The following is a 13,993-nucleotide window of genomic DNA, read 5'->3' as shown; positions in this document are numbered from 1 at the left end:
TGAAGTAATTTTCGATGCAAATCGTAAAGTTCAGTTTTCTCTTACATCGAGGAAATTAACCGATGTGGCCATCGCGTGTCGTGCACGAATCGTCTTCGGAGGGATCGTCTCCGTTGGGAACGCAACTGTCGGCGGACTATTTACTTGTGACGATTACGTGCGTCTAATTTCATAATTGCGGTTAATGCGGGATTAAAATTGAGATGTCGCTGCGCCCGCGAAATTAATACGTTTTGCTTGGTGTAAATGTAATTGAGCGTCGCTGACGGTTTTCCACATCGCGTGCATACTGTTTTAATAGTCGGTTCATTAATCTTTTATTTTGTTTTTCGACTACAAAGCAAAAGTTTTCTTCGAGTTATTTGCGTGGCAACGACTATCTCGACTATTTGCGGGTTGCGGTGAATTAATGAATCAATTTTAGTGCGGCAGAAACTATCCGACGCGACGCTGATATTATGTATTCTAAACAGCGCTCTCTTAAATTCAACGAAGGTTAATGTCATGCGTTGAAGAAAGATACCGGGTTTGACGTAGCACGCAAGTGCGCCATGTCGCACGTGTGTTATACATCTTTTAGAAGCTTGGCACAGAGTTGACTGCGTAACAGCATCGGAAAGATTCCGCTCTTATTGCGAGCGCGATATTAATGCGCGCAGTAACTTCTCCGGAAGAGCGGTTGGAATGCTGTACGAATTTATACGCTTGTGTAGTAAGATCGATGACATATCCGGCGAGCGTATAATTTATCTATCTGCATTTCACTTGATGAATACGAAGCAACCGAATTTAAAGATCTTACGATATAAATATTTTCTTCTCAACTAAGAGAAAATACATTTATTCTTATATTTATTACTGCTGATTCGTATTAACATTACTTATTTTTTTCCACTCTGGTAATTTATTTTTCAATAATAGTTGACGTTCCTTCTATTTACGAAGAAAATATGGAATAATAAAAATTTTTTGCGCGAAGCTAGCCAATGTGCCAGCGCGTTGCTCCAAGTTGAGCAAAAATCGAGCAATTTTTTTCTTTTTGTCGGTCTCCTTTACTACGTTAGTATCGTTCTCGTATTTCTTTGGTGCGCTCTTGTATAGTTTCTCCTTCGCGAAAAGGAATACGAGCGACGGCGTGTCGCGGCTGGCGGATCGTTTCGGTGTAGCACGAGCGCATCTGCGCCGATGCGACCGCGCGATAAAACGCGATCGTCCGAGCGCGCGACATAGGAGGAACTTTTTACCGCACCGCTGTCTCTTCCGCCATTCTCTCCCCCCCCCTCTCCCCTCCTCTTGCTTCTACGTCTCTGTTCCTTTTTTTTTATTGTTGTTGTTGGCCAGCAATAAATAATATTTCGCAGGTGCGCCCAGACGACGCGGTGCCTGTAATGCGCGGATCGTCGCGCAGATAAAAGTTCGCGCGCGGCGCGCTGTGTTGCTCTATGTACTTACCTTGGTGCGCGATAAATCACTCGATAAATTGTTTGAAAGCCCGCCACGCGTTTGTCGACGAGACGTGAAACGATGAAGCGATGGTGGAGCGAGACCGAATAAAAATTCCCTGTTTTTTTTTCTTTCTTCTTTTATTTCCGCATTTTACGTCCGCTAATTGTTGCGCTTGACGTGACTGTTCTGTCGTGGACTAGTATTTAATAATTGCGATCTCCGGTCAGCAGTTTCCGCGCTAATTGGTGTCTGAGTTTTTGGCTCGCGTCGCGTTAATGGTTACTTAAGTACGCGAGATACCGTTCATGCTCAATTTCATCATTAACGAAGTGTGTTTGCTTTCTCTGCTTGCAGCATCCCTACCCTTCGGAAGACCAGAAAAAGCAGCTGGCACAGGACACGGGGTTGACGATTCTTCAAGTCAACAACTGGTGAGTAGACTGTTACACATTTTATACATACATTCATCGCGCAATTGTACTCGTGTGCGCATAAAATAATCATAATTGTCATTCCTACGGAAATGTCAATAAAATTGCAGATTATTTTTATTACGTGAGTTTTGCAAGAAAAAAAAATTGATTAAAAACGTTGTTACCTTTCATCTCAGTTTTTTTCTCTACTATTTGTAACTGAAAGGATTCGATAACTCTGAAATATACTCTAGAATAAAAATTGTTGAAAAACTATGAAACACATATTTCATTCATAAGCATTTGTCATGAAGAGCTGCGATAATCTGGAATTTTATAGTCTGTATTCAGACTTTTGCGTGCTCGCGAGTATAAACAAAATTTATCTCTCGACCGTGATCGAATCTTCCCGCGCGACGACGATCGAAAGCTCGCTGCATGCGTGCCAAGCGAGAAACTTTTTCTAGACCGGCGGGCATGAGAGCGGCGGTCGGGCGTCGAATCATACGGCACGTCGCACGTGTCATATGCGAATTCCAGACACCCTGAAATTACGCCCGTACATCAAACGGAACGAGGCGTGCACGACCGGAGCCCCAGCACCAGCGATTGCACGTTGACGTTGCAACGAGCTGATTATTTCAGCGCGCCAATCACGCGAGTACAAACGGCGCGGTAGGCGTATGCGTGTCAGCAAGTCCGCGAGACGAGTCAAGCGGGCGTGCTGAATTTCGAAATCATCGTAATTTGTGTTTTTCTATGACCTCAAGAAAGCGCTGATTGCAACAGCACCTTTTTCTGTCTCCGATTTAACTCGCTTTGACGTATGCGTTATTGATACTCGTAACTTTGCTTGTTACATCGCGTGATCTCGATGAAAGTGAATATTTGCGAAATAATCACGAAGTAGTTGCTCATAATAGTTAGGAAGATGTAAGAAAGATATAAAAAAGAGAACATAGAGATTGCACACACGCCATCTAATCGAGGAATAGTTTCATAACGTAAGATTAGAAAAGTAATGTATAAAAAAAGGTAAAATAGTTTTAGGATGAGTTATAAAATTGTTATTAAAAATAGATTCAGCGCTAAATTTCATGTTACACTTAGAATCACTGTAATACCGTCGTGGAGAGATCATTCCGTCTCCGATAAAACGAAATTTATTCTGGATCGTTAGGACTAATCGGAAACATTTTGCCTCGATCGCATCATTGTCGATTGAAAATATCAGGTTACATAACTTCGTATAATGCCTTGCCATAATCCGCGCACGCTTTCCCATACAATTCATTCGTTCGCATCCGAATGTAATGTTCCGACTCCGGCGTGTTTTATCGCGCTGAATCTACATTGACGCACTAAAGTTTCTTTACGGTCCATGAAAATATTATTAGATTACCGCTGCTTTGTCGCGTAAAAATCCACGTGCCGCTAATATTTGGCGTACGGTTTCGTTACTTTCTTTCGCTCACGCAGCCTATATCCAGGCCCACCGTCGCCGTCCATGCGAACGAAATAATTTCTGCGAGGCCGAGTAGAAGCAGACGGAACCGAGCAAGCGTAAAGAGATGCATTTACATATGCAAGCACCAGTATAGGTTAGTTTATTCGCTTGTGCTTGTGGCAGGAGCATATAGATACGCTGTTGCGGACGAATTCCTTCATTAGTGATTCACGTACTATTTGCGAAATATTTCGACGAAAGAAAAAATTTTACTTTATTTTTACGATATTGCAATTCGTAAAAAATTAATTACAAAGTAAATTGATTACACAATATAATAATATTACAATTATTTTAATTATAATTAAATAATGAAACCACACTTATTTTCCAAGAACCGTGAATTTTATCGGAATCTGTCGTGTAAATTTACAGTTTATTATTATTGAATAGTAGGCGCTTTTACTCGAGCGAACAACTCCGTTCGCTCTCAATCACCATTTATATACGAACGAATGCGTTCCATACTCTGGCCGGCTCGCGCTCGCATAATATAAATGCATCTTAACAATGTCGAACGACGCGCGTACCGGCGTAACGTACGCGTACTACGTTGCACACGCAGTGTTTAAAATAATATCTCGCTCGCGCTGTGCGCGCCGCCTCTCGCGGCTATGAAGGTGAAGAGCTTGTAAAACGTTTATGCGCCGCGTTCGCTTTATGCACCTTTAATCTCGGCGCGAAGTGCCGTGCTGGATATTATACTAGCCGCTATTATGTAGCGAGTTTACGATTTTCGTATCTGGGCCGTCAGTCGCGTCTGCACTCTCGACAATCTCTTTCCCGGTCGTTTTCGCTCGGCTTCTCTGTTTTCTCAGCCACGAAATTTTCTCTCGCTTCGCGACGTCTGCCTTTTCTCTTCTCCAACCTTTTCTATCTTCTCTCCCGCAATGGCTATCGTATTGGCAGACGCAATACCCGAGTCGCTCGCAATTGATATCAGGCGCTGATCGCGATTCCCTCTTTATTGCCGTTGTCTACCCGGCCTTCTCGCTAGTCATTATAATTTTTGCGGAGATAATACATTGCAATGTTGTTGCAATCTCGACATCGTTAATGTCCCGGCGAACCGGTAGGTAGACGCAATCGCATTCGAGGACGTTTCGCGAAGACATCACCGTTGTCGTCGTCGCAGGGCCGATAAGTGCAACCGTACTGACAATTACGTTAACGGCCAGAAATCACTTGTCATTAGCGTAGGCAGTTCGCGGATATCTCGGCGAATGAGACATAGATTACGAAACGGTCGGCGCAGGCTGATGCGGTTAAAAGCGACAAGTCGAAAAAAGAACAAGCACGCGCGAGATCGCCGCGCTGACACTTTACGGCCCGTCTTCGGTATACTCGCAATTTACGGATCGAGGAATGTAGTCCGCGAGATTACGCGTATATTCCTAATAACTAATTAATAAATTACCACGCGCTATGCTAATAAATTTCAGCGTGTGTGTATGTCATTCAAAACGAAATTTTGACACAATTTTGCATCCCACGCTGCTTACGCAACGACATCCGAGTCAATTATTTCGAACGTAGAAATATTGCTATTTCATTGATTACAATCAAATTAGGTTTTGTTTTCAAATCATTATTTTATCTTGCGTAATAATAAAAAATCTTAATAAAGATTCCAGGCAACATTGTGATATTTCCGGTACTCATAAATCATCATTACACGGTGAATCACGCATTTTGTTTGATTTTCTGCGATTTGTTATTTGAAAAATAAAAAGGAATCACATCGTAGATACCGCTTTCGTAATGCAGTGTTTCAGCTTTTAATAATTTTCTCATTTGTATTTTTTTCGATCATCTTTGATAAACTAGCGCTCTCGCGAAGCTGTATTTTATATTCTAAGAATTTCTTGTATTTCCTTTCACGATGATAACCGTTTTTCGATAAAATTTTAAAATAACCGCGCGATATTTTCACAGCTCGTGAATTATTAGACAGCCGATCCGCATTAATTCGGGAAGAGGTTTCCGAAGACACGATCGTCGTCGCGACCGTTAATTCCCTGCGATCCGGTATTAGCTGGAAAGGGTTAAGACGACACGGAGAGCCGCCCTGTGAAAGCTTAGTCCTTTCTGTCCCGCGGAAATCCCCCGTTTCTTCGAGTTGATCCACCCCGTCCTGTTCTTCCTTCCGCCCTTTCTGCCTATAGGGAACGGGCCGGTGTCTCGCGCCCCCAATCTCGCTATCTTGATAGATGTTTCCGCGTGGCACCTGCGCCGGCATTCGAATTACAGCGGACCCTGTTTACCGTGATATTTAAGCGACACAGTCGCGTCACAATCCGGCCTCTGCAACCTCCACCCCCGCCTCTTCTCATGGATGAAATCGTGTCGCGCCGCAGTAATCTCTTTGGCTAACTTTAGCGGGAGCGAAGATCGAAATAATCCAGGTTACCCGTCGTTCCACGGGGATGTATACGCGACACACTGAGAGAACCAGCGCGGGATACGGCGTGCGGAATATAGGATGCGCCCGCGGTCGGATATAAAATGCGAAACGAATTGCGCCGCGTTTTCTGATGCATCGGTGCGCGACAGAATGCGTGTCTTATTTGCCTCCGTCTCCTTCTCATTTTCTTCTATTTTTTTTTCTCGTTGCGCCGCGACGCCGCGGAGACGCGGCTGGCTTGCGACGCGTATAAATAAAATCGTTGCGAACGTCTCGCGTTGGCTTGGAGCGAGCGAGAATGAGGAGGACGCGAGGGCGGAGGATCGCGGTAATTGAGCACAAATCAAGTTTAAGGAGGGCCCACCGGTAGCGATCCGCGAAGTTGACGCACAGCGAGCTGCGTTGCGCGTCGTTTATATTTATTTCCATCGCGTTCCTGAGCGCCCACGCAACGCCGCGGTAATTACGGAGCCGCGGCGCTTCGTCATAGCGCGGACGGCGCTAATTGTGTCGTCGCGATCGGAAAAACGATAAACCTGAAACATTTGGCAGAACGTTGTTTGTGTTCAGTATTTTTCATTCTTGTCAGCTTTTCTCGGTTGGTTTTGATGAGATAATATTTCTTTAAAAAATTGATTTTCCTATAAATTTTATTGTAAATAAAATATTAAATATAATTATATTATTAAGTTAATCAGTTATTTTATTAAATTATACTGTTTGTATATACATCTTTATTTTAATTTGTAGAACTGATGAAATAATATTGATTAGTGCCATTTCTTGCGAATCAGAAACATGCATCGAAAGAAAATTCCTTTAAACATTTATGAGTTAAGATGTTGAGAAAGAGTTTAGACACATGTTATTTGTTACAGTATTATCTTTTTAACTCTCTTTCTACTTCTACCGTTAAGCTTGAAACGGTCGCTTGATCTTCATCTTCTTTAGTATTGGCGTACGAGCTTCTTTTACGAGGAATAGCATCGAGCAAAAAACAGGGGTGAGGCGAGCTACATACCGCGTTTTTGCATACCGAGACGAAAGTGCGCACGTCGTGATGTACGATTCGCGTGGGTGGGCAGGTATATAAGGGCGCGTGTGTAGGCGGACCCCGGAGCTTACGAGGCTTGCACTTGCGCCGAAGTGCATGCGAGCGAGCCCACGGCAGTTTCTTCGCGGCGCGATAAGTTTCGTGATATATTTCGCCGGGGGAAACTCATGTTTCCGTAATGCAATTAGAGCATGGCCGTTGCCCCCGCGCCTCGCGCAACGCTAGTCGGACTTGGTAGGGTGCTTACGGCGACGACGACGACGATTACGACGGCGATGAGAACGGTAGCGGCGACGGCGGCTTAGAAATAGCTGCTCTAATTAGAATACGTTGGACAAATGAAATAATTCGTAAATAAAATAGCCGAGAAACGTCCATGTGTAGACGTGCATCGAGGAAGAGGCCGACCATTCCTCCGGGCGCTTTCTCTTGCTCTGCCTCTTTCTCTCACTCTCCCTCTCTCTCTTTCGCTGTCCCTCCCTTCGTCCACAATTTTCCGTCACATATATCAGCCTGGACAGTAGTTAGAACCGTTGCCAGCTTGTTACTGTGTGTAACCCTCCGCGGCTCGCGCACACAAGCGTATGTATGCCGCTAACCAACTTGCGCCTGAAAATCGCATGCACAGGATCAGCGCAGGGAAGAAACTACTCGCGAGAATGTGCAAACGATTACGCACTTGCGAGTGCGGGAAGACAAATGACTAGAAATAATTCAAAAGATTTTTCTTCGATGATAAAAGTCGCTGATGAATGTTCCGATGAATAAAATTACCGCTAATAATAATGAGGCGATAAATAACAGTGTAATCAACTACTCTGTTCCCATCCGCCAATCGGCTATCTTTTTATTTGAAAAGCTACATAATTCCACTCTCTTGTTTGAGAACCGCCATCCGCAAAACCATCGTTGTTCGCGTCGCAGACTAATGTTCGCGCGCGTCATTCCGGCAGCGCACGAGCGGCGTAAATGTGTGCTAATATTCTCGCTAATTTAACCGCTCTCCCCCCCATCCCGCGGCGTATCTCGCTAATAAACCAGAGGTTATTTATCGGTTCTCGCCCACCCCCGCTCGCGCATCCTCCTCCTCCTCCTCCTCCTCCTCCGCCGGCCGCGGTGGCTCCGGCTGGCACTTGGACCGTTTATTTCGTGGCCGTTGCTCGCGGAAACCTCGACGACATTTTTCTTCCGCGCGTATACCGCTGTATGCCGCAAACGGTAGCGCGCGATTCACCCCGTTTAATCCGCGGTCGAAATAATTTTATCCCCCGGGCCGTTTGTCTCGTCGGCGCTTCCTCCGTCGCCGGCCGCACGCGTTTTTCGCTGTACGCACAGCGCGTACGCCGCACGTGGTACGCCGTAATTTAGGTTACTTAAGTCGCGGACTAAATAATTTTATCACTAGACTCATTTATTTCCCCGCGATGCTCCTCGCGCATTTTATCAACGCGTTACACAGCGAGATGCATCTTCATGCGCTGAGGCGATCGCTTCTATTTCTCGCAGCGAACATTGTGTTGACACCCGTTGAGAACCATATTTCTTTGTGCTATTTTGCGCGAACTAATTACGATTTCCGACGAACTTTTATCTACTCATTGTGATAAGCTGTTTCCTGCACATATATAAGCGTATATATAATTCTATGTCACAAACGGTCTCATTCCATTTTTGTTTCTCTTCGACACGACTCTTCGTCCCGATGAGATTTATTCTATTTAAGACCGGAGGTCGAAATAATTTTATCACTTACAGCTGCACCGGCGCCGCGGCGCAGTGTCTTGAGAGGTTTTCGATGTTAACGGAGACGAAGAGCGATTTCGCTTAAGCCTCCAAGACGACGCTTAATCACCGGGCGAAATTTACCGCTTCGTGGCTAAGGGGAGGAAAAAAGAGTTTGGCACTTGCACGAGCCGAGTATGCGACGATAAACCGTAATCCGACGTTGAGAATTATCTTGGCGAAATCGTCCTCCTGTATTTTCGCATTATTCGCAATTATTGTTACTTGATCATTTTATTGCATCAAACAGCATATAATAATCATTTTTTTTTTACTCGACTTCTCTCTTCTCGATTAATTTAATCAATATTTCATGAGTAGGTTAGCATAAATTTCTTTAATTATCATCGCGATGTGTTTTATACCAATTTTTGGGGGCAGAATTTTGAAAATGTAAAATGCGAAACGGAATTTCGCTCATTAATTCCTTGTGTTTTGTTAGAGAGATAACTGTCGAAAAAGATTTTTCTTCACAAAGAGCGTAATCACTCGGTGGTGCTCTTTTGATCTCTTTCTTTTTTACCATCGGATCATTAATGTCATAACTGTACATCGCGCGGGTAATTTAGACTGCTGTAAAACAACGTGCAGTCTACATCTCTTCCGTATGTCGCATGCTTGTGTATATGCGTTCGGCTGTAACGGACTTGCTAACGAGACATTTCGTTTTACAAAATCGTCCGAGAGCTCGGGAGCCACGCGAACGGGGCCGTAAATCCCCCGTGACCGGATGTTAATATCTCTCCATCTCTCTTCTCCCCGTTCATCCTTACCCCGGCACGGCCCACCTTCGGTCTGTTCTGCAAATATTGTTGCGCAGTGTGTGGATGTCGCAGTTTTAGAGGCAACGGCCGTTAAACGTCACTCCCGTTGCTGCGGACCGGACCGGACCTAATCTCGCGCGCGTATTCCGCGAAAACGCCATGACTCGTTTTGTAAACGGCCTTTGCCAGCGCGACTGAACGATGGGCGATAAATCATTGGCACGCGTAAAGGTGGTAACGCGTTTCGTCATGGCGGTAAATATCGTGCAGATCGCCGTTCGAGGATGCCGCGCGGCACGCGAAACAACGGCGTTACAGCATCGTGCGTGTACCGTAAAGTGATACAAAATTGATATATCATTAACGTTAACGAGTTTATAATATGTTTCGTCATCGCGCTGAGTCCCGTCACGATAGAGGCGATTCACAGATGTTCTCGTAATGGAAACATTACGTCGGATTAAATTATTTCGTGAAAATTCAGAGAACGCTTTTTGCGACTTTGCATTTCTTTCTATTTTTCGATCTTGCGCTATCATTCCTGCAATTCGGAAATGAGACTGAACTGTATATACTCGTTTGCATTCCAAGTAAGCAACTGCGCATTTGAAATCGACTACACCCGGATTCACGGCGGATCGTTCGATTACCTATAGGATAGAGAATAGGTACGACTTCCCGCAAATGAGGTCGTTGAGGAAGAAAGCATGCTATTATGGGAAACGAGGATAGATTCACCGTCTTGCGTATTCAGTAGCGGCGATAATTCTACAGTAGATCTTCGAGAGTTGCTTGCGACGAACCCATTCCTGAGAGGAATAATCGAATAACAATGGAGAATTTGCATATGTTTTTCAATTAATTAAGAATTAATACAATGGATTCTTGCAACGTATTTATAATACTAGAATTCTTAACACTTGAAAGACGAAAGAACGTAAGTTGAAGAACTTGTAAATAAAATTGATAAATAACGCGAGGATCGTTGTACATATCTTTTTATCTAAAATTATCCGAGAAATTAAGTCGTGAGGTTGTGATACATTCTTGTAGGGAATAAATCATTCTGCATAATTCGCTCACAATTAAGGATTGATATCCTGTCAGTGTACCGCTTCGACTAATTGGAAAATCGTTATCGCTCGATCGGACGAGCGATCGAAATACGTGCAGCTCGGGGAATTTCAGGAATGTTTCTGCGTTCCAACATGGCAGTGGAGCTTGATGTGAATCAAGATCCACGCTGGGCAAGCTCGTTTGCGCGCTGCGAAGGCAGGTGACACCGAGGACTGTAAGTCAGCCGGGTGTGCGGTGTCACCGGTGCTGGTCGTATCGCGTCGCTCCATCACCTCGCGAAGCTTTCTTACGACGTCGGTGCGCCTTATACGGGCGTCTCAGGATTTTCGACTCGATCGAGTGTAAGCCCATGGTCTCGGTTACGCTCGGGAATTTTAGACACTGCGATCTACCGATCGCCGAGTGTATCATCGACACGTGATAAAAAAAGAGCGCCGGATTGTGTTTAAATTGATCCATTTTATTATTACATTGATAAAATTCAGCGAGTTGTTTGAATTTTTTAAAACGATAAATTCTGTGCAATGCAATTTTAAAGGCAACAAAATAATATTGTCATAAAGTTACAATAATTTAATCTGCTGGGAATAACAAATTCGGCGTGCTCATTTCGCGCTCGATGGCTGATTTCATCAAACGATCTCATTTAGTCATCCTCGTGCCACGAATCCGCCCCCTCGACGTCTCCCATCAACCCGAAGGCTCGGAAAGTCCCCTCGATGCGGTGGTACTACCACTATCGCCTCCTGTAGCTAGCAGGAAACCCTCTGGGGGCCTCGGGGTGGGCAGGAGTCGGATATCTAATTAGCGGGGGCTGATCGGTAATTACTACGATTAATCAATCCGTTTTCCATTTGTGCACGGCGCGCGCGCTGCCGGCCTGAGAAGGAACGAGGTAGAAGAGGCGAATAGAAAGCGAGAGCGTGGTAGGCGCGTCGTAATAGAGGCGGCGAGAGAGGAAGGGAGAGAGATAGAGGTCCCGGTTAGAACCTCCGCCGGAAGGGGGGTACCGAAATCGTGAGAGAGAAAAGGGGTGCGGTTGCAAACTTGTTCCGCGATTCCATAGCCGTGGTAGTTTCGAGATTGGGATTGTCGACCTTCCGGTCAATTAAATCCTCACAATAAAGCTGCGTAGATCTAGCTTGGATATTGCGTTGATGCTCGCAGATTCTTCTTCGTTGGCCTGTGGAAATAGGATGCGTTAACGCGCTCGATATTTCAGGGGAAATTGTTCGCGCGCGACAATCAGCTTTGCATTTACGCTTTCACACGTGAAACAAGGTATCGCTACGACTTTTATGCCTGATATGATTAGATTATGTCTTTCTTGTCACTCTTCATGAAATATCCGCTGCGGACGAATAGACAACGAGGATGTGCGATATGATTGGTATTAAACTGATCTCGCAATCGACGCGAATTGCACTTATACGTTTGTAAAGTGGAAAGAGATAGATGGACGAGGAGAAAGGGGAAGAGGATGAGGATGAGGATGACATTACGAGATTGACCGGGTCAAATGCGTGCGTTTCGACCCACTCGACAAACTTTTATTGCATTAGGCTTCACACGTGCATCTGCCCTCCTTATCCTTGCTCTCTTTCTCTCTTCGATCTTGCTTGTTGCGAACCGGCATAGGCTTGTTATCACCGGCGTAGGCAGGAAGGACACTTTCGACTGCGTTGCATGTGTAAATTCGAGGTCGACGGACTTAAGACGGGACAAACATGTTGTGCGAAGAGCACCTTTTTGCATCGAAAAATTATTTAAAAATAAATAAGAAAATATGGTCCTTGTATCTTAAAATAAAAATAATTTATTACTTACAATCAAAATAAATTTAAAAGAACTTAAAGTAAAAAATAATTATTATTTAGTTTGCGAAGAAAAAGTTGTTTTGACGAACGACAAAACAGATTTTATATAAATTTCGATAAAATTTTGTATTGAATAAATTAATTCTAGAAAGTCATTGAATGATATTAAGATTTTTATGAAAAAAGGGCGTTCTTCCAACACTAGAGAAATTGCATAGTTGAATGATATACATATAAGGATATACAGCATTATGTTACGGCACTGAAAGTAGAATCCTATTAGGAACAGTACGCTAATGTTGCGCAGGGGTGTCGAGGCATATGGAACGAAATCGCTTGATGCCATTAGCCTCGACTTTGTAAATAGTTTTCGCTCGAAGAATAACAACGGCGGCGCGAGTCGGCGGAACACCGAGGGGTTGTAACCCTAAACCCCCCGTGCTCGCCATTCTCCGCGAGCGTCGACATAGCAAAGAATGCTCTTGTATGGAAGGAGTCGATTGTGATCGATCACCGGGGATTGCTCTCTTCAGACCCTCTCACGAAAGGGTTAGCGCTTACCGCATCGGCAGGGGAAACAGCCGCCCCGTTATTTGTTTTGCGCGAGAAGATTATCGCGTTATTACGCCCAGCGAGTCAAGGGTCCCGAAGATATCACCCTAGGTTCAAAGACACGCAAACACTTGGCTTCTCAAATTACATTCCAGAATTGGGAGGCGACACGCCGTTCGATGTTGTAATCTTCCGGTATATTTACGGTATCGATCTTTTCTGAATTTCAACCAAAGGCAAATCATGAATCGACGAAATTTTCTAAAAACGTTTGATTTTTAAGCATATCTAAATATTATTTAATAAATCATCGGTAATAAAATCTCAATGCTTCGGAAAAACTGATTGAAATTTATTCGTTTTGTAATCTTATATACTTTTGTGAATTTCCGTTTGAAGAAGCGTCGCGCAAAAAATGACCTCTGCAATCTTCGCGTTTGCGATAACGCTCGCGGGCGGTGAGGTTCTATCGTTGTTTTGGCAAAAGATAGCCGGAGGTGAGCTCGGAACGCGCAGAGACGATGGATCGGAGAGATGGAAGTGACTGTGGTTATGGTAGAGAGCTGGAAGAGATAGACCGGCCGTCTCGAAGGCTCACAGAGGAGCCGTTGAACAGGGACAATGCTTTCATCATTGCCGCTCTTTCTTTCATTCCTCGTGCCGGAGGTGGACCGCTCTCTCTCCTTTCCTTTTACGCTTTTTTGGCCGCAAAGGATCCATTGTCGTCGAGTTGTAGGTGGGTACCGTCAGCCGGTAGGTATCAATGTCTCTACGCGGCAAGGGTTGGGGGATGGATGGGTTTTGTAAAAGTCCCTTCTTCCTTTCCGCTTCCTCTCGCTCTGTATGCCTTCTCTTGACTGCGCCGTCTGCGTTCTCTCAGTATCGCGCTTCTAAAAGATAGGAGCGGCCTTTTCTCTTCGGCCTGACCGCGATTACGTAGTACTTCAGATAGAATCGCGCAGGTGAACTCCGGCTGAACGTTTATATGAAAGAAGAGATTGATCTTAATTCTATTTGAATTGTTATTTGTATTGTTATTTGAATTGTTATTGTTACGCAATAATCGACCGCAAAGTTAGCTCACGACAAACACATTTGACAGTGCGTTATTCTTATTATCTTCGGCCTGGATATGCTCCCTTTGATGTTGCGGTAGGAATTTCCATTGCTCGAGCAA

General features: G+C 44.5%; 1 protein-coding gene across 3 annotated transcripts in view; it reads left to right on the top strand.

The window, feature by feature from the left end:
- Positions 1–13,993, top strand: part of hth (homothorax) — a 379,079-nt gene that overhangs the window by 285,210 nt on the left and 79,876 nt on the right. For all 3 annotated transcript variants that reach the window (XM_012361399.2, XM_067352622.1, XM_067352623.1), the window contains one exon: positions 1,801–1,877. In XM_012361399.2, coding sequence (XP_012216822.1) covers positions 1,801–1,877 — 77 coding nt within the window. The remainder of the gene's footprint in view (positions 1–1,800; positions 1,878–13,993) is intronic.

Source organism: Linepithema humile, chromosome 3, assembly GCF_040581485.1.
Source record: "Linepithema humile isolate Giens D197 chromosome 3, Lhum_UNIL_v1.0, whole genome shotgun sequence".
Taxonomy (NCBI): Eukaryota; Metazoa; Arthropoda; class Insecta; order Hymenoptera; family Formicidae; genus Linepithema; species Linepithema humile.
This window is presented reverse-complemented; position numbering and strand designations above follow the sequence as displayed.